Source organism: Echiichthys vipera (genome assembly GCF_963691815.1).
Source record: "Echiichthys vipera genome assembly, chromosome: 16".
In the NCBI taxonomy this organism is placed as follows: Eukaryota; Metazoa; Chordata; class Actinopteri; order Perciformes; family Trachinidae; genus Echiichthys; species Echiichthys vipera.
In genome coordinates, this window is record NC_139841.1 from 7445182 (window position 1) to 7470559 (window position 25378).

At 41.5% G+C, this 25378-nt stretch overlaps 1 protein-coding gene across 1 annotated transcript; it reads right to left on the bottom strand.

Annotated features, from left to right (window-relative positions):
* Nucleotides 1-1861: 1861 nt before the first annotated feature.
* On the bottom strand, nt 1862-24825 carry sh3bp2 (SH3-domain binding protein 2). The gene is made up of 13 exons (XM_083929484.1): nt 24712-24825; nt 11743-11882; nt 10918-11020; nt 10309-10426; nt 9554-9621; nt 8020-8105; nt 7853-7930; nt 5715-6438; nt 4476-4599; nt 3706-3761; nt 3357-3432; nt 2190-2249; nt 1862-2095 (listed from the first exon to the last, which is right to left on the bottom strand). Exons 1-13 carry the CDS (start codon nt 24810-24812, stop codon nt 1958-1960), a joined length of 1872 nt encoding a protein of 623 aa, XP_083785610.1. The 5' UTR covers nt 24813-24825; the 3' UTR covers nt 1862-1957.
* Between the last annotated feature and the right edge of the window lie 553 nt (nt 24826-25378).

Consider the following 25378-nt stretch of genomic DNA (forward strand, 5'->3'; position numbering starts at 1 on the left):
GACGAGAGGCCGGAGATTTGTGAAATATTTAATATAATATGATACACTTTCGGAGTTTCGGTGCATCTACGTCTGTTTGGGATGACATCTCTTTTCATTCAGAGATTCTGTCCAAAAACCGACACTGAAGAAGGTCCAGCGTATCCCACACTTCACCACAGCCTCTCACTAGTCCAAATGTTGGCAGTAATGCACCCACAAGTTACTTTTAGGACTGCCAACAATCAACAGATATGAAAACGTTGAACTTAATGACATGGTTGGATTCAGCCTGAAAATGATTCCAACCGCATGATCCTACTTAAAGTTCTTAATTTTATTCCTATGGTCTAAGACGGTCCAAAAATGTTAGAAAACATTAACAATTCTTCCAAATCCAAAAAGGAGAGTGCTCAAAGTCAAATGTGTGATGTCACCAAGTAGAATTGAGAAAGGAGTTATAGTTGACACTGAACTTTCTGAGTATATGGGGACATTTTCTGTTTCACAGCTGATGCACTACAAGAGATTAAAGCTCATATACTGTAGTTATAAAAAAACAAAAACAAACAAAATCAGTCTCCATTCGTTGTCTATGGAGCAGCTGCACACTTTTACTTGAGACTTACTTGCCTGGTTTCTGGCTTTAAAGAGTAGCACATGTTCACAAATGTAACTTTCTTAGGTAGTGGGAATAACACATTGGAATTCTTAAGTTAGATCATTTCCCTTCAACTGTCTTTTTTGTGAAAATAAAATAAAACCACCAGAGCTCGACTGAGCTGTGTATAGACTTGGGCGCTTTTTTGTGACTTTTGTCTTTTCCCATACCACAAGAGTGGACCCTGGGACAGAAAAGGACCATCAGGATCCCAGGATCACAGATGAAGCTGGATTGAATTTTTGTCATTTGGTGTCACAGCGCCCCTCTGTGGGCGGCGTACATCAACTGACTTCTGACTGGCCACGCTGGCTCTTGGATTGTGCTTCTTTACCATCGTTTCATGCTGTTTCTTCAGTTTACATAGAGCAGCAGGATGTTTTCAAAAACAGAGGAGGTGTCTGATAATTAGAATTCATGGTCTGTTGGTGAGTTGGCTAGATTGTTGTAGGTCTGTTCAAAAGAGGTTAAGGATGGCTTTGGCTTCTGTCCAGATAAACATCTAGTTTGTCTTAAAATTAAAGGTTGTTAGAAGTCAGATTTCCATGTCGTTTTTTGATTATAAAGGAGGTCGAGGTGCCATATCAGCAATGTGAAAGTATCATAATGCTCAATCCACAGAAAATTGCACACAGCCTGTATTCACAAACTGTGCCTTTAAACAAGCTGTCAGGACTTCTGTACGGTTGTGATGTCACAAATATTTTATGTATAGGTAGAAAGTGCAGCTACAGTGCTGTTACAGTCATTCCCCTGCTGAAAACAGGGTGCAGAGATGCAAAGAAACACTGACCTATCAGAGCAGACCGGGCTTTTGCAGTAGAGGGGTGAATACAGGTATATTCTGACCGATAGTGCGGGTTGTTTTGTTGTTGTTTTTTTAACATTAAAGCATGTAAACATGTTCTAGTAGAAACCCAAAATACAAGTATGAACCTGAAAATAAGCATAATATGGGATCTTTAAATATTTTTCCATTAAAGCAATTCCTTACCTTTCTGGCATGTCGCACAGCACTTAGTAAAAATTTAAAAACATGAACAACTCGTCCTCCCTCCAAAGCAGGGGGGGGCGTGAGCTGGGACAGTGGTAGGCATTGATGGGGTGACATAGTGGAGTGGTGGTTAGTACGGTTGCCTCACAACGATAGGGTTTCTGTTTCGGTTCAACATTCTGATGCAGTGAGAGGTTTGATGTGTTCTAATACACTGTGACAGTTATTTCATCTGAGTGAGTGGGTTTGTGTGGTTGACAGAGATGGATTTCACTTGCAGAGACGCCTTGACCCTCTGTTCTTCTTTGGTCTGAGAGTGTTGATCAGGTGCTCAGTGTCTTTGTGTAGGGCATTTGCAGGCAGAGCGAGCCGTGGTGAGGAAGAGGATGGCTGTAGTAGTGTTCGATTGCAGCTGACAGAGTGGGGAAGGTGATTTCAGTGTCCAGAAACACACGGCCCTCCTGTCAAAAACACCCACAGTGAACACAGGACTTTAATACTGTAAATGTTACCCATAGATAACTATAATGGGACTGACAGCAGCAGGCTTCTTACCTCCTGAAACAGTCGGTAGTTTCTGGCCTTGCCTATACTGGTATCCCACACCACCAGCACCTGGACATTACACCAAAATGATTCCATTAGGACTATTTGTCAGGATTAGGTGACTTAAATGTCACATCAGTATCACAGACTTCAGTTACTAAGATTTAAGATATTTGTCTAATAATTAGGCTCTCTGACGCTGTGTTTCTATGAGGGGCTAAATGAGCTCAGTATTTATTTTATACTGAGTGAGCTGAAGAAAAGGGCATTAAATTTGTAAAATATTCATTTTTGGAATATTTTTCTAAAGAGCCAAATTAGAGCCTGAGTTTCACTGTTCACCATCTTTAAATGCACTCCGATTCATTTACCAAATGTCTGCAGCTCTGTGAGGTTATACTTGCTAACATTAGCATGCTAACATTCCCATAATGGCACCGACATGCTGATGTTTAGCAGGTATGATGTTATGTTCACTGTCTTCGTGTAGCATGTTAGCATGCTAACACTCATAATAGCTTGATTTATATAGTACTTTAAAAAAAAAGAAGGTACAAAGTGCTGTGAGTACAACAACAAGAGCAATGACAGACATGGAGAAAAGAGACCAAGCATCAGGTAGCAAAGAAAGTATTACAGAGGCAATTACAAATATCAATGTAAAGACAAAAAAAGACTCAGCAAAAAGGCAAGTAGAAGTGCTTTCATTAGTGGGTCATATGATCAATCACCATTGTTTTAACTCACTCTTTGATAGATAGGAGCTTAAAAGACAATTAAAAAGATGAAAAATCTTACGGAGTACAACTTTTGCCTGAGGATATCCGGCAGCACACTCTGACATAAGAGGAGAGCAGCTCGGAGATATAAGAAGGTCAGAACCAAACGGGGCCTTAAAAGTGATTTAAAGTATTTTATGATTGATTATAAAAGCCAATGTAAAGAAGCTAAAACAGGTGCAATATGGTCACATTTTGTGGAACCAGTTAAGAGCGGAGCTGTAGCATTTGAGGAGAGCTGGAGGCGATGGTGAGACTATTTGGAGAGATATGTACAGGGGGTTGCAATAGCTGATGCTTCAGACTTACAGTATTAAGATCAGAAGTGGACAGGACGGGGAAATCTATTTTTATTATTATATTTTTCAGTCACTGACTACAGCAGCTTTTTTCCTACCTGTGATGTTTTGGTTCCTGAGTTTCTGATGCCGTACAGTCCGTCCTGTGGAGGGGCCGGACTCTCTCTGAACAACCTGCAGGTACAGACATCACAGATAACAGGTTATCAATACACACACACACATACTGTAAACATGTCATCACAGATGAGCTAAATATAGTGTGTCTGTCTTCAAATTATGTATTTATTTATTTGTAATCACTTGATAAATAAAGGAAATGTGAATTCAAAAATTGCATTCAATTAAACACTAGAGGGCAGAGATGCTCTGCAACACAGACTGTGACCTGCTGAAGGAATGTTTCAGTTTTTACCTCTATGTTACAAAAAAGGACATGTGTCTTACATTTCCACAAAGCTGGTTTCAGTTGTATCAATGAACACAGAGTCTGGCAGCTGTACCTGCAGAGAGAAACACCGGCTGTTTATTGGAAAACGGATGTTGCATTCAATAAGCGTCATTTAGATCTTGAGTTTGAAGAATGAAATCACACACACACACACACACACACACACACACATACACACACACACACACACACACACACACACACACACACACACACACACACACACACACACACACACACACACACACACACACACACAGACAGACTCACACACACACACACACACACACACACACACACACACACACACACACACACACAAATAAATCATATCAATTGCAGTTTGTCATAGAAAAAATGGAACATTTCTCGATAAAATTACAATATACGGTAAATATGGTGATGTGATGCAATTGTCTGAACTTATCAGACTATTCTCTTTTCTATTATTTGCCTTTATCCACTTAGTCATTATATCCACATTGCTAATGATAATTCATCGAATAAAAATAAAACATTTCTTAAAGCACCAATAGTCAACAATATTGTAGCAATATTAAGGTATTTGGTCAAAAATAATGTGATATTTGATTTTCTCTATACCGCCTAGCCCTATAAAAAACAAACTTAGCACAAAAAACATCATCCTGTCTCGTGGTGTGAGCAGCATTCAACTCAGAGATTTTCAAAGTCTCGTAGTCTGCTTGAAGCAACACCCATGCACAGTGATTGAGAGGCCTGTAGGTCAATATCAATTCAGTCTTACGTTCTCATAGTCGTCATCGGACTCTTCTCCTCCGCCGTGCTTGGCCGAGTCCCGTCTCCTCCTGAAGTCTGCGGGCGTCTCGTCTCCCAAGGAACGGAAGCTCTGGCCGTCAGGAGATGCTCTTCTGGGGGAAAACATGTCGTAAGCCTTTTTCACACAGAATCTCGAGATAGCTCTACTCTGTTTGCTTTAGGCGAGGGGTGAGGCCTGAGTAGAGTGTGAAGAAGGAGGGACGGAATTACACCATGGTGACGGAGCCGGTTCGCAATTTGGTCCAAAAAAACCCCAATATCTCGACAATTTCGGCATCGACAGAGGCTCTCTAAATCTAATCACCTCTTTGTGACATCTTTGTGTAAATCACCCTTCTTCTTCACCCTTGGAGGTTTGTTTTCTAAAGGTGCGTTCACACCGGGGGCGACAGACGGGATAAACGCGACAGGGTTACATACAAAGTCAATGGTACAGACACAACTTCAAGACGACAAGTTAGGCGTTTTTTGTGCGACAAGATGTATGGGATGCCGCTTCAAACGCGTCCAACGTGTCCAACGGGTGAGTTGAAAATATTGAACTTTTCAGGTGTGTCGCGTGACAATGTGGCGCGTCAGCCAATCAGTGTGGAGATTGCGGTAGGCGTCATCAAGTTCTCTGTGATTACATCCAGGGCTTTGGAGGTTAAATCACTGACGGTCTGTTCTCACTAAAATACAACGGCTCTTTTAAGAGCCAATCACTTCCTCTGAGAGCTCATATCTGTTCTTTTAAAAGCATTCAGATCACTGTTAGCACTAGCATAACTTCCATTTAGCACAACATGGCAGAGCTTAAGGCAGCTATTCGCTAACTGCCTGTCGCTCCAAAAGTGTCGCTTGTTCATCCAGTGTGAACGCACCTTTATGGCTTCAGGGAGAAACGTCATCAACACGCCAACTCACTCACCATGAATGCTCTGCACATTGAGCTAGTCTATTCACACATGGGCTCACTCAGAGATGAAACTGTCTTGTACTGGGGAGCTGGCAGGGTAAAGTCCGTTTAAGTCCGTCTGTTCCGACTGACATTTGTGTTCTCACATACAGCTCCGCCAGGTAATGTCTAGATAATTTCAGGTTTACAGTACATCTGTAAAAGGGGCTACAGTGATGTAGCTTCAACCAGATTCACCTTTTGTGTTATATCAGAGGACAATGCAAAGTATTATGTGTCGAATGTTTTGTGTGTTTGTGTTCAACTTACTGAAGTGGGGTTGCTGATTGCTTGGACTTGGCTGCAGGCAACGGGGGTTTGACTGTTGGCGGAGGAGGTTTGGGTATTGCTGGCTTATTGTGTAGTCCAGACTTAAGTAAAGGAGAGAGCGGAGGGTGACCAGGCAGTGGTGGGTGACTGGAAGATGTCTTGTTGAGGGACAGAGACTCGCGTGACGTCACAGGTCTGAGGGCAGACCCTGCAATATTCGAATGCGGAGGTATGCTCGGCTTGTTGCGGTGAATGCTCATAATCCCTCCAGTATTAAGGCGGCGGTGGGCGGGACCATTTAGGTCCATCCTGGTCTCTAATTGGTCACAGATGGGAAGAGTGGCGGGGGATTGAACAGATATGGCCGGCAGAGGCCTCCAGTCTCTCTTGTCATTCCCGGGCCCCCCCACCGATGTCGCCCTGCTCTGAAAAGTCCTTTTTGAGTTGGGGGGAGGGGGAGGTGGGGGGCTGGGAGTCGAGGGCCTGTGCAGGTGGGGGGCAAAGGGAATGGGAGGGGGTGGGCCTTTGATGGACTCCTTTAGTAATGAGGGAGGGGGGACAGACGGTGGGAGTTTTTTGGGGAGCGGGCTGGTTGGGATTCTGTTTGGTGGCGGGACGGGAGGGGGCGAGCCTTTGTGGAAACCCTGACTTGAGTCTTGACGGAGCTGGAATAGTGCCGGCACTGGGGGAGGGGGGTAGGAAGGGGGCGGCCCTGTGGGTCGACCTGCAGAGGTAAAAATGTGAAGAAATCAGGCGGGTTTGTTTTACTATATGTTTATTGCACTTTATGATTTCCCTATATGTAAAAGTGTAAATACTACTGAAATAAAAGAAAACATAAATGCAAATTTTCATGCAACTAAATACAAATAGCTTAAGTATGGGCACAAGTAATGTTTTCAGATACCTTGTGAAAGGAAATCTATTTTTAGAACCCACCAGACCCTTAAGCAAAACCAAATCCGTTTGATTGCATTGTTATCTGTTGGAGTCTCTGCCCGCAGGGGTGTTTAGTACGTGGCATGGGTTAGGGTTTGAGCTGAACTTTTGTCGGACGACCCGTTTCTATTTATTCCTGCCGCTCACGTTGAAAATGATGCAATGGATAAAGAACAGCTGATTTTGAAATGAGGAGTTATCTCTACAAGACCTCCCCTTTCCCTACAAAAAACCCACATAAATGTGTTGTTGAAGTTAACATGAGTCGCACATAGGACTGGCACCATGCACTGCAGGGCTAAGTGCATGCACTGCAGGGCAAAGTGCATGCACTGCAGGGCTAAGTTAAAATTATTTTTTCATAGTCACTGTCACACACCATGGAGGACAGTTGTTTTAAGATTTAACCTGGCATTCAGTAGCCCCAGAGGTTCGAGGTTATCTTCAAACGTTGCATTCTATATGTCTATAATCTGATCAACGGTTTAACGTGATCAGGTTAAATCTTAAAACAACTGTCCTACATGGTGTGTGACAGTGACTATGAAAAAATAATTTTGTACTGGGGTTAGGGTTAGGGTCTGTATATAGGCTACACATACACAAAATTCTTTATTTTGTTTTCTGTTTTCAGCAGCTCAGTCACTTTGTACAGTAACTGAGCTCCTGTGGTGGTGAAAACCGCACAGAATATACGTTAAGTAATAATCTTGAAGATTTTCATTGAAATAAAAGTCTGTGAAGTGACTTACTGTTGCTGAATGAGGTAACAGCTCATGGTGATTGACTAATGAAAGCCCTTACTTGGCAATGTTATGAACTGGTGGGTGTCTGAGACTTTACTTCAGACTATTATTCATATATCCTGATATATATCATTATCAAAATTTGAAATGAATCATTTAGGGATAGAATATTTTGGCCATATAATCCAGCTCTAGCGTGGGTATTTTTATGTGTGCAGGTGCACTTCTAGTTGCACTTCTCTTTATTGTACCTGCTTTCTTCAACCAAATTATTTTCCTCTATCTATTGCTTTCACCTAAGCTTCTATTTATTTTCCAGAAACTTCTAGTTCGTATGATAAGTAAGACAGAGTTACTGCGGGGTCTGGGTCTCTGAATGAGACCCTTTGACCTTTCATTGTGATCCAACAGTTGAAGACAGTTGGTGTGCGTATATGTGGTCAGTGGGGTCACCTGTAGATGTCGACGAACAGTCACTGTCTGGCTTCAGGTAGTCCTCCTCATCGTCATCGTCATCATCCTCGCCGTAATCTACGCCCAGATAGAAGAGATACCACAGTGGAATAACACGCAGTGAAGCAACACACAAGTATAATGTGCATTCATTAAGGTGGTCTTACCGTCTTCTGCATTATCAACGGGGTGTTTAATGTCCATGGGCTTCTCAATCGTGCCATAGAAACTGTCAGTATCTGAATCTGAGTCACTATGGCAACAAAGAAAATGTTATCATGAATACAAAATATTCAGAAAAAGAAGCAATATAAGTCTCTGGCTTTGGTTAAAATCTTGTGTCAGCTAAAAATGTTGCCGCACATTTCTGATCCGTCATTAACAGATGTGTTAGCATGCATTAGCTCGGAGGGCTAACTTGGCTACTATCCCAGACATCACCAGGCTGCCAGCTAACCAAAAGCTTACACGTAATCCACAAAATCCTTGTTGTTCTGTTTATTTATTTTTCCAAATTTTCTCTATTGTTTTTTTGCAGACAAAGAAAAGTGTTGCCTAATGCGTCAGAGCGTCTGCTTTAAAGTGGAAAAGTAAAGGAATGGTAAAAGTAAATAAAGTCTTTAAAGAAAAAAAAAAGAAAGAAAAAAAGGGGGGGCTGTGTCTCTCCTTCCAGGCACTAGGAGTGTCCTCAGCCTCATCCGTAACAGTGAGACTGTTACTACTAAGAGCCAGCAGTGGGTCCCAGGTTTGCTGGAATGATGTCAAAGTTCCCCTCTGTGAAAACCTTAACTTCTCCAACCGTAGACATTGTAAAATTCCACGTATCCAACTGTTATGAGTCGGTGTAGAAACATGTTTCCAGTTAAGGAGAATGTTACGTCTGGCGAGCAGGGTGGTGAAGGCCACGACACGTTGTGTAGTGATGGGCAGATTTTTTGATGGAGGAAGCCCAAAAAGAGCAGTCAGGGGATCAGGTTCCAAATCTGTGTTAAGAGCCTGTTTGAGGGTTTGGAATATATCGGACCAAAATTCTGTTTTTCTGTTTGTTTCATTTTAGCTCCACCAATGAGACTTTCTCAGAGCAGTCAATGCTGGATTACAAAATTGAAACATATTGGTATCATATCCTACTCTCTCTCTCTTGCAACTAAAACAAATTTGTATTTGTGTCAAATTACAAACACTTTGAATACACTGCTTGTAGTTTAGATTAGGGGAGGAAACCTGGCTTTGTTTATTATTTAAGTAAATCAATTTCCTTGGTGAACAGACTCACTGAGCAGCACAGGCACTCGCTATAATGAGAAGCTAACGAGCTGCTAGTGTCCCCCAGTGCCAACGCCAGTATGTGTTCTGAATAAGAAAGATAAGCTCTAGGCTAGTAATCAAAAACAAGAGGCCATTTTAATTCGCTACATGAATTATAAATTAGCCTGCAGAATTAGCTTCTGGTGGGGAAAAGTTCAAGTGTCTGCTGAATAAAAGTTGCACTGGGATGTCGCAATCTAAAATGATTAGTTTTCAAAGTCAAATGTAAAAGGTGAGGCGAGGTCTATGAAGAACTGTGTGTTTCGCCTTCTGTATTGTATACAGTTCTGATGTTTCACTTTTAAATATATATTAAATATATTCTGTTCCCTAAATGAACACAACATGATTCCAACTTTTTGTGCAACAGTGTATTTAATTTGCTGAAGTTACCTTGGAATGTGGGACTCTTTTCTGTCGTTATAGTGATCTATCTCCCTCCGCAGGTATCGCATCCATTTCTGTAAAAGAAAACAAAAAAAAAGGTTTAAAGAATTTTGCCAGATGAGAGGACAAGGTGTGACTTTTTCCATTGTGCTTGAGCCAAATAGCTTATATTTGGCTATAAAACACTACTGGAATTCAAACCTCCTTGAATACAATTACAAACACTAAATTATTAATTAATTAAATATGCAAATGATGAATAGGTACAATTTGTATACAGTTACTGAACAGAAATGTGAACATTTGATAAAGCCAGGTTCAATATCCTGGTTTCATTTTGTTGACGGATTAGAGTCAAAGGTTTTTACAAAAGGGGATTTTGCATATCTCTTTCAGTCATTCCATAAACAATACAATGTTGTATAAACATTGCATTGTTCCTGCCTGTTACAGGGAAGGTTTTCGTTGTCTATGTAAATCATAAATAAGTCATAGAGTGCGGTCTATACCTACTCTAAAGTGGCCTGAGATAACTTTTGTTATGATTCGGCACTATAAATAAAATTGAATTGAATTATATTGAATTGAATTTGAATTAAATCAGGCTATGAATTATATATGTATAAAGCCCTCAGTAACAATCTTTCAGAATATAAATAGGAATGAAACTGGGAGTCTGGTGTATGTCAGCGCCGCTGAAGCGGAGATTTCTGGCTTGAGGTAAGAAAACACTCATTTAGAGAAAGCGTGCTTGCTCTCACCCTCCTCTCGTCCTCGCTGGCTGCAGAGAAAAACCACGTCCTGTGTTTCTTACTGAAGTGGACGATCTTAAAAGGAAACACGTTACTGGACGTCGTCTCCTCTGCTGCTCTCATCACTCTGTGGACGAGGATAAATGTGTCATGATCAGGAATATCTCCGCCCATAAAGGGAGATATCTAAATGAAGTGTACACTGAGTTAATACATCACCATTAAACCTACAGAATAATTTTGTCATTGGCTATGTTGGTATGAGAAGGTTGAGCTGCTGCTCTTTTTTTTTTATTTTTTTTAAATGAGATGAGGTGTAAAAGCCAGATGTCATGACGAGGAGTTATTGTTGAGTTACTGGTTCTTATCAATACACTTATGATAAGATAGTCATTTTTAATATTACAGAGTGCAATGTTATGCAATATTTCCTCTCTAATGCCCTGTTCTTTAAATGCTGTTTATTTAAATGCAAAGACACCCACAAGCTTCTGAAACTCTGTGTATTCTATGTATGTATAGTCACAAACAAGGTGTCTCAGCAGCAAACGTTACATACAAACTGAGAAAAACAACATTATGTTGAGGACTGTCAGCAGCTGAAGCATTTTCACTGACCTGTTGTAGCCGTTGAGAGAGAACGCCCCCTGTGGTGCAGGAGAAGTACTACTCTTAAAGTAGTAGACACAGCCCCTGTGGATGATGATGTACCTCAGGGGCCCTGTAAGACAGGCAACACATATTAAAGCTGCAGCTGGCAAATTTTCTGGCAAATTTCAAATGTTTACAACTCTAACACCTTCCCCCAGTATCACAGAGCTCCTCCGCCCCCTCCCATCGAGTGCTCGTCAGTGCGCGTGCACCAGATTCCTGCGAACGCGCCAGTGTCTTCTCTCATCAATGAACAGCATAGAGTACACACTAAACGGAGGTAGGCTGGATAACTCACTCATAGTTAGCAACTGCTAACTTAATTTAGCGTATGTCTAGCTTGAGGCGTGTTCCTGTGATATTGTGCAATGCATGAGGGGGGATCTTTGGAATTTTGCACAAACTGTGAACTGCACTGAGTGGACAGGATGATACGGGCCCGGTGGATTATTGAAAAACAAACATCTGGCTCTAGGTGCACCTAGAGGCGCGTTTTCTTTTCTAAAACCGTATGATTTATGTTGTTCTATCGGAGCATAATGTCCGTTTCAGTGAATATGATCAAACAAATGTTGTAGACACAGACTTTAAGAACGTCTCATCCATCCACCTGTGTGAAGAAACTGAACAGGGGCTCAATTACAACCGAGCGCTTAAAACAGGTTTTTTTTGTTTTGTTGTGAGGTGTAAAAGTTGCTGAATCAATAAAGGGAGGCAAATTGGAGTTTCAAATATATATTTTCAGTTTTTTCTGCTGTCCACTCACACTCAATCTTTTCATTATGAACTCACATTTCATCAGGCTGAACTGGCTGCCTCCCTTCTTGTGGAGGTATCCTGCAGTGGAAACTCCTCCTGGCATGGTGAGGAGGTTCTGAGCCCCGATGGCCCGCATCGGCACCGGCCAGCACATCTCTGGAGACGACATGGTTCTGCCAGAGAGGACGAGAGATGAGAGGTTGTTGTTGTTATTATTATTGCATTATTGTGTGACAGATTTATCAGTGAATGCAGTCACCTCAGGAGCATCCCAGCAGAAACAAAAAATACAGCAACCCTTTACTTGTTCCTTTACTTGTTGTTACCTTGTTTTTAGTTTAAGTTAGTTTTACTGCACCTTAAGCATACGGGCAAATGAGATACTAAGAGATCCAGAGAGGATTCCTGACCAGCTAAGCTTTCTGGGCTGTGTAAAAAAGGTCAGACAAAACGCTGTGCAAATGGTCTTGTACTTGTAAGGCGCCTTTCTACTACTGAAGGCGCTTTCACACTACTTGTCATATTCAGATCTACATACCATCTAATCTAATCATTCACGCCACATTTATACACCCATGCGCCCCACGATGAGCAATGCGAGGTTCAGTGTCCTAGCCCGAGGACATTTGCATGCGGACCAGAAGAGCCGGGGATTGAACCGCCGATCTCTCGTATGGAGGACGACCCGCTCTTTACCCGCAGCTGTACAACAAATCGTATCGTGAAACCAGTATTGTGAATAGTATGGACGATCAGGTCAGAGGTGTAAATTGGCGGGACAAGGCCCCTTCCCTACTTCTTAAACCCCTACTCCCCTGCACCCCACACACACACACACACACACACACACACACACACACACACACGCACACACACACACACACACACACACACACACACACACACACACACACACACACACACACACGGTGAAAACAAATGCAATAACAATGTGAACTGACTATACATGATACACATATCAAGTGTTTGCCACTGTATGTTTGGTGTAGGTACTAACACTAAACACACACTAAAGTTGAAGCAGGAACTTTTCTAGAATTCTAGAGTGAAACAGGTGCTATTATTGTGTCATTATTCATTCAATCCTCTCAAAAAAATCTCTCAGGCTCCCCCTTAATCTCAAAAACCTCAAACCACGAGCCATCCTGCAGGATCTAGGTGTGTCCTCCTCAGGTGTTGCCTACCTCCTGTTGAGCCTCCTGTTGATACTCTGAACGGCAGCGCTCTCCCTCAACAGGCTGCCTGCGGAGGCCAACGCTGCGGACGCTAACGCTGACAGCAGGTCCATGACATAGACGTGGAACAGACAGCCGGCTGGACTTAAACTCCCTTTCTTTCTGTCCTCAGTGGGTTGACTGTTGCGTCTCATCAGATCCAAACTGAGAAGGATTTGTCTGTCCCCTTTTCTGACTCCTCTGATCACACTTTTCTTCTCATTTCACTCTGATGCTTTCTCAGCCTGCTGCTGATCTCTCTTTCTCGCTCTCTGCCTGATGATTTTAATCTCTCTTGCACATAAACACAACTCAACTGAAATAGTGTACTCACACAGTTACATGAACACACACACGTGCACGCACACACACACACACACACACACACACACACGCACCAATTACATGATGCTTTGAACCCCGGCAAAAGTACATGATGTGTTTCCTGTCTGAACTGAATGTGTTTTTGTGTGTGTGTGTGTGTGTGTGTGTGTGTGTGTGTGTGTGAGACAGATGGAGCAGTAGTCGAAATAAACATCCCAAGTGAAGTTCTTCATCCTCAAATGTGTTTATGTGCAACTTCCAGTCTATCAACAGCATCTACTGACCATGGGGGGAGGGATGGTGTGCTTAAGTGTGTGTGTGTGTGTGTGTGTGTGTGTGTGTGTGTGTGTGTGTGTGAAGCCAAGGAATGAAGAACTCCATTTACCAGGACTTCTTGCCAAAACCCACTCCCTTTCAATGAGATAAGAACCTGCAGGAATGGAATGGCTGTTTGTCTACTCGCTGTGCTGAAACTAATCTGTCTTCTCCACCTGTTTGATGTGTGAAGTGACCTTGACATGCAGGTTGACACAATAATTTACAAGTGGCAGGTTGACGCTATAATAGCACTCCAGTGATTCTTCATGTCAGAGTCAGATTTCTGTCACCGTTAAGGCCTCAGTATGTTTCAAACCAACCAGGAAAAGGTCTGAGTGGCCACAGTGGCTAAAAGTATGCTGCAGTTACACTACTACGATTTACAAACGGCAACATGTCCATGGCTGGTTAGTGTGTTAGCTTGCCAGCTATAGTCATTTTGCCAACCAGCCCTGCTGTCACTTCCTCACTGAGCTTCAGCATCACCTATTTCATAGGGTTGAGCGCAGAGTGGCCTCATTTGCTACACAATTCGTACAATAGTAATGTAATTTGTATGTAATCCACGTATTTATAACTGTAGAAATAATGTCTCAAGCTAAGAACGAAATCAGGCGGTGTAGTATAAGAGCATGGATATTCATGTACAGGGTGGGTTTGGGTGGTAAATGGGTCCCAAATCACAGGACGTTCAACCACCAGACCAGTGTTTGTGTCCCAGAAGTACTAAGCCGGAACAAAACCTTTTCTAATCTCCGATACGATGCTGCTTAAAGTGCTGGTATCTGTATCGAGTACGCAAGTCAATGCACGGATTTGATACCACCCGCATTAGCCCTGTAAAGAAATCTGCTTCAAAGTAATTTATTCATGTTCTTTTTCCGTTTTGACTGACTGTCAAATTAGATAATAAAAGAGAGTTCTGTTGCATTCATTCTCTGTACGTATTTGTTCATGTGTTACGAAGAGTTTACCCCGGGCCAGGCCATACAACAGTAATATAAATCCTATCACATCCATACAGGGTTAGTAAATATATATTGGTATTGTTATTGGTATTGGATCTGCACTTGGTCACACACAAGATCAGGTATCAGAATGTAAATAGGGAAGTTAAAACCGGTATTGAAACGTCTCTAATCTTAACTCAGTTGTTTTGTTGTCTCAACTTAACCGTCACAGTCCCGTGCTAGTCGCTATTTCACAGGGTTAAATAGAATGAAGTCACATTTTGTTAAGCGATCCAACCTGTTGATGGGAATATGTTGTACAGTGCTGCTCTAGTGACAAGCCTTAATACTTAATCACTGGGGTAATTCAAATGCAGCTGCGCAATAAATGTCATGCCATCTGTCCGTTCTTAAACTCTGCTCAAAACAATTCCACCCAACATTCATCTCAGTTTGAGTTGTACCTTCAGTGACCCTGTTGGCAAACGGTGCACTGTTGCGTCAGGTTTCAAGAATGAAAGAAAAAATATATAGAGAAAAAGTTGAAACATGGGAGTGTGGACAGAAAGAATGGAAAGCTGATAAAAATGGAGGCAAAAAACCTGCCTGAGAGGCAATAAATCCCCAGAGAGCTGCTGCATGTTTCTGAACCCTGATTGCACTGCTGTGTGTGTGTGTGTGTGTGTGTAGATTTCAAAAAGACCTACAAAGGCTATCAAGTGGTTTGTTTACTGATAACCAGCATGCGAGCGAACACACACACACACACACACACACACACACACACACACACACACACACACACACACACACACACACACACACACACACACACACACACACACACACACACACACACACACACACACACACACACACACACACACACAAAGATAAATTCTGCTGTTAACTAAACCTCATCTCAGTCTGAGTGACATTAAAGTTCACCAGCTGCTTATTATTGATACAAGGATTCCCTGAAGTCCTCATTCATCTACAGCAGAGCGCACACACAAACACACACGCACACACAACCGTGTGACGTGATGTAACGCCTTTTCAAAGGCCAAGCCGGTCCAAGCCTCGTATTTCTACAACGCCGCAGTGCCATGATCCCCGTTGTTTGAACAAATCTGAGTTTTTAAAAAGCAAAGTAATTGTCACTTTCTTATCGATGACCAAACAGACGAAAGAGGTCATCGTAATTGTTCACATGTCGGGCCGTTGTTGTCTGAGTGTTTGGACCCGGAAATCATCAGACTTTGAAAAGGGTTTCACATCAATACGTTACATTTATAAACAAAAAAGAGTTAAATTTACAGTTACATGTTTTAAGTTTTGTTTTCCCCTACAAAACATAAAACATAGCTCAGTTAAATTTTTAACACTTGTTCATTAAATGTTTCAAAAACGTGAAAAGGGAAAAATACACAACTAATAAATGCTTGAAAATAAGAGAGGACAGAGAAAAGAGAATCCCGTCCTCGATGAATGAATGAGATCCACTCTGTTTGTCCAATGAGGTCACTTCCTCCTCTCAGAGGAAATGCTGAATGAAACAGTGAAATACAAACTCTCTCTCTCGCACGGTTACACGATTTCTGGGTTTTGAGGTTTTACCCAAACAATTTCCTCTCACTGCAACTTGAAACCACCAACATGAGAGGTTGCCAATTTAAAACGTATACGTTCCACAGGTTACATTTGAATCGTCTAACATCATAATTTTCATGACATGAATACTGTTATACTGCTGAGAAACTAACTTTAAAGGTCCCATATAGTAATGACTGAAATGTCCGTGTGTTTTCTGATTATAAAGCAGGTGGAGGTGGAGGTAAAAGTATTAAAATGCTCACTCCACAGAGAAATGCACACAGACTTTACTCAGAAACTGTGCCTTTAAATGAGCTGTCAGGACTTCTGTACATGGGATGTCACAAATATATTATATATAGGTAGAAAGTGCAGCTACAGTGTTGTTACAGCCATTTCCCGGCTGCAATGATGGTGCAGAGAGCGCAGATAAGGAAGACTTGGGACTGAGCTTTTTCAGGTGGGGGTCTTTAAGAGACAGACGCTAAAACGGAGCGTTTCAGACAGAGGGGGGATACAGATATATTCAAACAGACAGTATGAGAAAAATAGTGTGTTTTTGAACATTAAAGCACGTAAACATGTTCTAGTAGAAACACAACATACAAGTAAGAGCCTGAAAATGAACACAATACGGGATCTGTAAGAAATGACTCATAACACTTTTGCATTTACTTCCACTTGGTGCTCTAAACCACAACCTGTGAGCATTGAGTCTTTGAACTCTTCCACCTCACTATTTTCTTTTTCTTTACAGCTTGTCATTCTGAACTCTGATGTTGTTTATGAGCCAGCGATGCTAATCTGAGAGCAGCTGTTTGTCAGGAAGGGAAGCACAGGAGCTGCTCACATACCAGACTTATTCAAACACATTTCCTCCCTGGACACACATACACACACACAATTCAAGTTCAAAAATTCAAGTTCAACAGTGAGGTAAAGTGGCTTTCATTTGTGAGAGCGTAACTGTGATGTTGAAGCCATTTCATGGAAAGAAATATTTGAGTGGCTGTGTAAAAACTGTCAAACCACTGGTAAAATGGAACAAGACCAATAGAACGGCGAGCTTAGATGAAGGCTCGTCAGTGATCACTGACAGGTGCTGGTGTGGGAATTTGAGCAACATGAGAGTGTAATCTTCTTGGCTTTTTAAATACTAAAATATGTTGTCATCATCTGAAACAAAGAAAGCCTAAGGGCGCACTCACACTGTCCATCCGTACCATGCCCCATGCTTTAGGGTACTTGTCCCCCCCTCCCTCTTCCCCCGGGCCCAGGCCCGTTTGTACTCACACTGCCTGGGCCTCGGTGAAGGCTTCTTGCTGCCTATACGTAATCACGCCGTAACACGTCACACGCATTGATGACATCATCACGATGCGTCGCTTTGTTTACAAATATTTCCATAGACCTCGGAGTTTTTGTGTGTCTTGTCGACTGTTTGTGACTATTTTCATCTGACCAAATCTGCAGTAAACACTCCACCTCCACATCACACCATCGTGAACCTTTCTCCGCCATTGTTTTAAATGTCCACGCATAGTCCGTCCTTTTTTTTCTATGTCCAAACAGGCGCACATAAAATGACGTCAGAACCGCCGTAGGCCTCGTGCTCGTGCTCGTACATGTGCAAACGTGCTTTACAAAAGCCCACCTCTCCCAAACGGTCCGTGACCGGCAAGCGTACCACTCCTAGGCGCCATACAGTTGTACTCACACTGGTTAAACGAACGAGACTTTAGCTGTGTAACATGCTTGGGGACAGTACAGATAGACAGTGTGAGTGCACCCTAAAACTGATACAGGACTCCGGCGAAGACAGTCAGGAAGCTAAATCATAACTTCAAATGCTAACAACATGTCTCCACCCCTACAGGTGGTACAAAAGAGAAACTTTACAACCCAACTCTGTTATGTAGAGAAAAAGGCCTTCTGAGGATGTGTCTCTTCTGAGTTTGTAACCCTCTTATCTGTGAAAAGTCTGAAAACCTCTTGTCTGAGCAGAGATACTGAGTGCAGCGGCGAGATAGAAACCCCCTGATCAACCGCATCGCAGTATTCAGCGCAGTATAATTTCCACATGACAGCATGTCAGTGGCAGGCAATACAAGACATATATTAAGGCCTGTAGTATATTTTTTGTGAGATACTGTTGCTGTTGTTCTGTTAGTCATGGACTATATTGAGTAAGACAGGAAATCCTTCAGTTGTTCCACTGACCTCTTGACCTCACACAGCAGTACATTGATAAATTTCTCCTGCCTGCTCCTCCAAACTGGGGGTGTGCCCTCTGCCATATACTCTGGGTTATACTATGGATAAGAACCTCAAATAACCCCACTTCAAAAAAAATCATATCATTTCCTTTAACAACCTCCACTAAGGGGAAAGCCTGCCAGGCAGAACCAAGGGTGAAAGAAGTCCACTACACAGGGGCGGCCCGTGTTATAGGCAATATAGGCAGCCTCCTATGGCTCCTTTTTTTTTTTTTTGTGGGAGTGTATATGTTGTTTGCTACAGAAAAAAAAGAATCCAGTGCTCAAAACCAAAAGATGAGGAGAAGAAAGAACTATACAGAGGTAAAGAAACACAATGTGCACCTATATGTTAACTTGAGCATTCATTTAAAAAAAATTAGACGGCGTATTTGGGCCAAGTATGAAAAAATGAATAAATTAGGGACCTGGGGGGAGGAGGTAATATTTCGATAAAGATATCGTAGATTTATGAGATCAAAGTGGCAAATCTACAAGAAAATAGAGTCGCAGATTTACCAGTTCCAAAAGTGGCAAATTTACTAGAAAAAAGTCGAAAATTTCTTAGATTCAAAGTCAGAAAAATAGTGTTTTAATGTGTTTAAGTGTTTTAGTATTTTGGGTCGTCGTTGTGTATTTTATCAATATCATAATAATGGTACTCTGTCACTAACGTTATGTAAGTGTTTACAGTAACTATGACAACAACAACAACAAGCGCTAGCAACATTTAGCCATAAAGATAAAAATTCTACACTTTTGAACAAAACCACTCACAACTACAGACAGTCACACCCCTCAGGACCTTAACAATGTGTTGTTACAAGGTTAAAATATCAAAGAAGAAGCAGAAATCCCTCTCCGACACAGCACCTTCCTCATACAGTAGGTGCTCTTACTGTGGACATGGCAACTCCCAGTCGGAGAATATGAAAAAAACTGTTTTTGTCTTCTTGTGATTTTAATTTTTTGTTATCATAACACACTGACCCAGAAGATAAACACACTGTAAAACAAACACTGGAGGAGAAAAATAAAACACTTTTTTTCTGACTTTGAATCTAATAAATTTTCGACTTTTTCCTCGTAGATTTGACACTTTTCAAACTCGTAAATCTGCGACTTTCTTTTCCCATAGACTTGCCACTTTAATCTCATAAATCTGCAACATTTTTCCTCAATAGCCCCCCTCCCCAGGGTCTGTATTTTTTTTTCTATACTTGGCCCTAATACGCCGTCATAAGATTAGCTATAGTGTCAGCCGATGGCATAGTGTTGCCTAAGTGTTATCAGCTGAGTGAAGTGCTTCTGCCACTGCCAGTAAGTTTTATTCTATCATAGACTTTGTTTCCATCAAACTATGGTTATGTGTCCTTCTGTGTCGTGATTGTTCTATAGTGTAGCACTGTGCAATATTTAATATATATTATTTATTTATATTACTTATTTTGCGCAATGCCTTATTTATATTGTATTCATTTATTTATTTTTTCTCACCACCTTTCGGCGTAATATTAACATAGAATTGAAACATATAACTGAACACACAACAATATGAACATTTGTTATGAAATTGCAATGTGGGGGGAGGGGGGGCGCCAGCTATAATCAGGGTTGGCACTGCCACTACACACATGTGGATTGCAAGTGTATAAGTGATGGGGAAAACATAATCACAGGATCAGGTCATGGATTTGATATCTGAAATAGTATGTAACCATTGGCAATCAGCAGATATATTGACATGACAACAGAGCAAACTCCATCCCCTGATGAAGATGTTGCGATACGGCTGAAAAGCTCGGAAGCTGAGTGAAAAGGATCTCCTGCCTGTCAGGGTATTTCAAACACCTGTTGTATTGTGTTCTACTGCACTATGGTAGTAGTGCCCAAATTGCTTGTGTGATTATTTATGGGACACAATTAATTTAAATTGACTTATTTAACTTCACCATCCGTGATGATATGACACAGTTTTCAACAGCTGCCAGGTGTGTGTGGCTCACCAATGGCATATGCAATGAGCGACATGTGTGTTTTCGGCTCAGACCGGATCATTAAGCACCCGCACGCAAACACACAACCCCGGGCAGATGGAAAGGTTGTAGGTAAACCGCTGTCCGAGCAGCAGCGCGCAGATAAATGTCTGAATTACCCAGGAAAGAGAAACTGTCATGCAGGGCTGCCTTTCCTTCCTGTTCCCCTCGACCCCCAAACACAACGGTTTCTCCACTGCTTGAGCCTTACATTTTCACTGGAAAGTTTAAACATACTGTAGGTGTGAACTCATGAATAGAAACTAAGGGTTAGCAGGGTTAGAGACGAGTGTTTGCTCTTTCACTTCGTCCAGTTAAATGATTAACAAGGCTATGACAAAATGTCGGCAAAATGAGGACATCGAAATTTTTACGGTATTGAAAATACCAGTGTTGATTGTTGTTCTAAGAGGTGATCTGAGCCCGTGGCAATGAGTCAGATAAAACTGGACTATGTAGGTTGAGAAACAGTCTCATAACATCATTAAACCAAAGATGCTCTACAACCAAAGATACCACATTTCAGGCTGCACCACTGGAATGGAATGGTGTACACTATATACAGCATGTCCCAAAAAAAGGTATACACACTTTAGCAGCTGATAACTCAATTTTTTCTTTGCAGATTAAACCCATTGGAATTAATGATGGCAGGAAATTCATTCTAAAATGCTACTAAAGTATGAAAAATCAGTTGCAAGTGCAAAGACAATTTAGGAGGGAGTTTCGCTGAATACCCTCAACGTTCACCAGACCTACACCACTAGACTTTTTTAAGGTGATACCTAAAAGACTAAGTCTACGCTATGAGACCTGCAACAATCACTGAATTGAGAGCAGCCATTGAACTTGAATGCACACAAATACCAAGTGAATTGTTTTTGAGTGTCTGGACCAGAACGGACGCTAGTTTGAGACAAAACGATAAAATGATGTTTGTAAATTCTATTACATTTTAAATATTAAATTAATTTTAATACACACCTACTTAACAATTATTTAAAGTGTGTATGCATTTTTGGGACACCCTATATATATGGTATACACACTATATACAGTATATATACAGTATATATAAATATATAGGTAATTTTAGTGTCAGAATTTTAGTGTCAGAATGTTTTGAAGATATGTGGCTTGTGAAAAACATGTCAAATATTTACTTCAGTGATTATGGGGCTAAGGGAAATGTCATAATCTGTGTCAACGTTCACTTCTCCAATTGGAATCAATCCACTCAGGACCTGGAACTAGTCTCCTAAAGAGGTGGGGCAGTGACGAAACAGTGACACAGATACAGAAAATGACTGAGTTTCGTCATCTCTCTTTTGATTAATGCTTTTAACCCTCCTGTTGCCCTCAAATTTTACTAACACCATTTATTCCAGGGGTCAATTTGACCGTAGAAATTTAAACATCTGGAAAATGATCATCATCAATTTGTGACTCAAGTTAAGTCGGGTACTTTATGTATTTATTTAACAGAATGAAAAATATTACTGATCTTAAATTGCATGGAGGGATCTTTGTGTGTCTGTGTGTTTTAAAGTAAGTGTGTTATTTTAAGTGCTATTTTGTGTTATTTGTAATATCTGAAATGAAAGTTACGTCCATTATCAAGGACAGCAGCATGAATCTGACCTCATATAATATTTTAATTGTAAAATAGACAATAATAATAATAATGACAAATTGACCCAAAGGAACACCGATGCCACAAGTACATGTACGATAAGAACAATAAAAAATATATATAATCATGACAATTTTAGGTTTTTTATGAGTTGTCCCCATAAAATGAGGAAAAGTCATAAATAAAAAGCAAAAAAACGTCATTATTTACAGATGTTAAACATTAAATGGGGTCAAATTGACACCTTAGGAGAACAGGAGGGTTAAACAGACGGATTTCACGCTTTTTTATGCCAGCAAAAGTTTAGGAGAACAAAAGTTTGGTCTCATTATGTTTGGATTTGTTGAGGAAACACTTTGAATTTGTATGGATGATGCCGCTGGTATAAACTGATTGGTGGAACTTTCCTTGTGAGATGTTTACACAGTATGCTGCTGTTTGACTGAACGAATTCTACCTGCTGAAGGTCAAATGACCACAAATGTGTGTGGGATTCTTTGGCTCATTCTCCAAGAACAAAAAAGAACAGAAACAGAAAGTTAACTTTTACTTTGCACACACACACACACACACACACACACACACACACACACACACACACACACACACACACACACACACACACACACACACACACACACACACACACACACACACACACACACACACACACACACACGCAGAAGTGGGCATACTGGAAGTTGTCATTGTAAAACAAGGTCCTCTTTCTCTACCTGTGGCTTCTCCTAGGCATCATCACTTCCTGTGTCCAAATATGGCTACTCCACTCCACAGGAACTGTCACACTTCCATAATGGCTTCAGGAAGGTTTTCCTCTCAGACATAAACACTGTTTACTGTAACTGCATGAGTTAGAGAGCGGATCAGATTCAGGAAGAGATTTTGCCCTGGCTGCGTGCCCACCCTCCCTTCCCCCCACATAGGGTCGAGACTGAGAGCACATTTCCTGTAAATGCTCTCTTCTCTTCTCTCTGTCTCTGACGCGACCTTGCTGAGGAATTACCGTGGCAACAACTGACAGCTGACGTGAATGGGACTCCATTATGGAGTTTTGATTTGTGTCCGATGTCTGCGTGAGGCTTTCTTTTAAAATCACCAAAAACTGATGATAACTGGAACTTCTTCTTCTGGAACTACTTGCCACTTGTATAAACCAAACCCCATTTTTGCCCTTTGCACTCTACTTAGTCATTTGGTCACATACAGCAGCTCCACTCAGATTTTAGGGGAAACTTAAATGTTACATCTGCAAAAGTATTCTGGTGGTCCCACAGATGTGTGCCTATATGTATGTCGGAAACAAACTCCTTTTTATCTCTACATTAAATAAAGAACTCTTTCTCACTCCCAGACCGCAATCGCCACATCAGTGCATATTGTTTAAAAAATAGACTTGGAAAAAAGGGCCAAACAAGGCAGACACCACTACTGTACTGTGGCTCAGGGGCTAGAGCAGGCTCCCCATATACAGAGGTTCAAAGTCCTCGATGGAGCGGCCCCTGTGGCCCTTTGTTGCTTGTCACCCCCCCAGCCAAATCCCATTTTCTGTCAGCCTCCAGCTGTCCTATCCTAATAAAGACAAGAAAAAGGCCAAATATAATAATAATAATAATAAACACTAATTACGACTGTATTGAGAAATATGCCCACTATCTGACACATCCAAAAATAGGACATACTACTGCACAGCCTACTTGTGTGCATAGTAGTATTTGTGTGCAATGTAGTTACATCATATTCACCCTCTAATCACGTCTCATTCAGTATAAGGACCTCATAGTTCACAGGTTTAATGCCTTAACTTCCCCTTTTTGTGTTACATTTCCGCTCTGTTGCAGCAGATACTGTATCAATGGCGACTACAATATAAAACGGTTTCCTCCATTCAGCTCAAATAAGCTTGATTTCATGTGACCATGCTGGACTTTTATGTTAGTTTCATTACAGTGCTCGTAACTATTGCGAGCAAAGTTTCACATCCGATGACGGCTGTCAAGATGCCACAGTTCATATGTAGTGTGAGAAAATGCGTACGTGTTTACTTCTGACCTCCCAGCTTCCTAACAGGGTCAACTTGATCTCAATACTGTAGACTGAAGGTGCTACGGAAGGAACATCAGTCGTCAAAGGAACATTTTATGGTTAACAGCGTCATTCATGTGGATAAATATGGATTGTGAAAAGATTAAAAAGCAACTTCAATGAGGAGATTCTCAGATTAAAATGTGTAGGTTGCACTCCAATCAACAGGCAAGGACGGGAAATCCTTCAGTTGCTTCACTGACCTCTTGTAACCAGGGAAGAAACTTTAACAAAGCAAACAATAACCAATACAGATGACGTAACTCTCCAGCAGAGAGGTTTTGCAAAGCACAATCGATACCTAAGATCATGAAAAGAACCTGTTAAATTCTCTATATCTGAAAGCAGAATGTCCCAGATACTGACAGAAACCAGCCAACAAGATTTCCCTTGACCCCTCAAATGGGTCACCCAATCAAGACAGGTAAGAACAAACCTCTTAAACCACCACATACAGAAAATGGACATCAGTGACAATGAACAACAAAAGATGAGGCCAACAACCCAAAGTATTCCAGGCTCCCACAGGGTGAAGATAGAGTGTGAACTTACATGACATCCCTGTGTTCCCGAATACATATCCTGACACTTGGCTTGGAGCTTCGCGCAAATGACTTCTTCCTTACGGATGGAGCGGACATGTCGTAGGACATGACAGCGGCAGCACGGCGCAATATACAACCATACTTTTTTGAACCGCGTGTAGCGATGGAGGATGGATGGCAGAATGGACAAAAATACAGATTCAAGATTAGAGGAGCGGTTAGATATGGAAGAACGGAGCAAGATTACAGAGGTATAAAAGAAAAGATGGAGGAAAAGATGGACTATAAAAAGAAAAAGAAATGAAATAACTGAAAAGACAGGAAGATAGAACAATCAGTCATGCTGGTAAGGAAGTCTGTTTGAGGTCTGAACCACTGATACTCTGCCAGTGGTTTCCTGAAGGGGCTTCCTTCTCCAGCCCAGGCTTCTCATTGCTCATTGGTCAACTGGCTGCAACATGTTCCTTCCTGCTTCCTCAGTGCTAGTATGTGATTGGCTGCTGGGTACAACCCACACCATTACACACATGCTTTACACACTCGGACAGAGGACCTGAGAGCGAGGCTGGGGGACTTTCCATCCCGTAAGACTGGAACAATACAGAGGTCAACATACACACACTTAGATGTCCCTGTGCAAGGTTGCAGGATTACTTTGTAGTTTGTGTAACTGC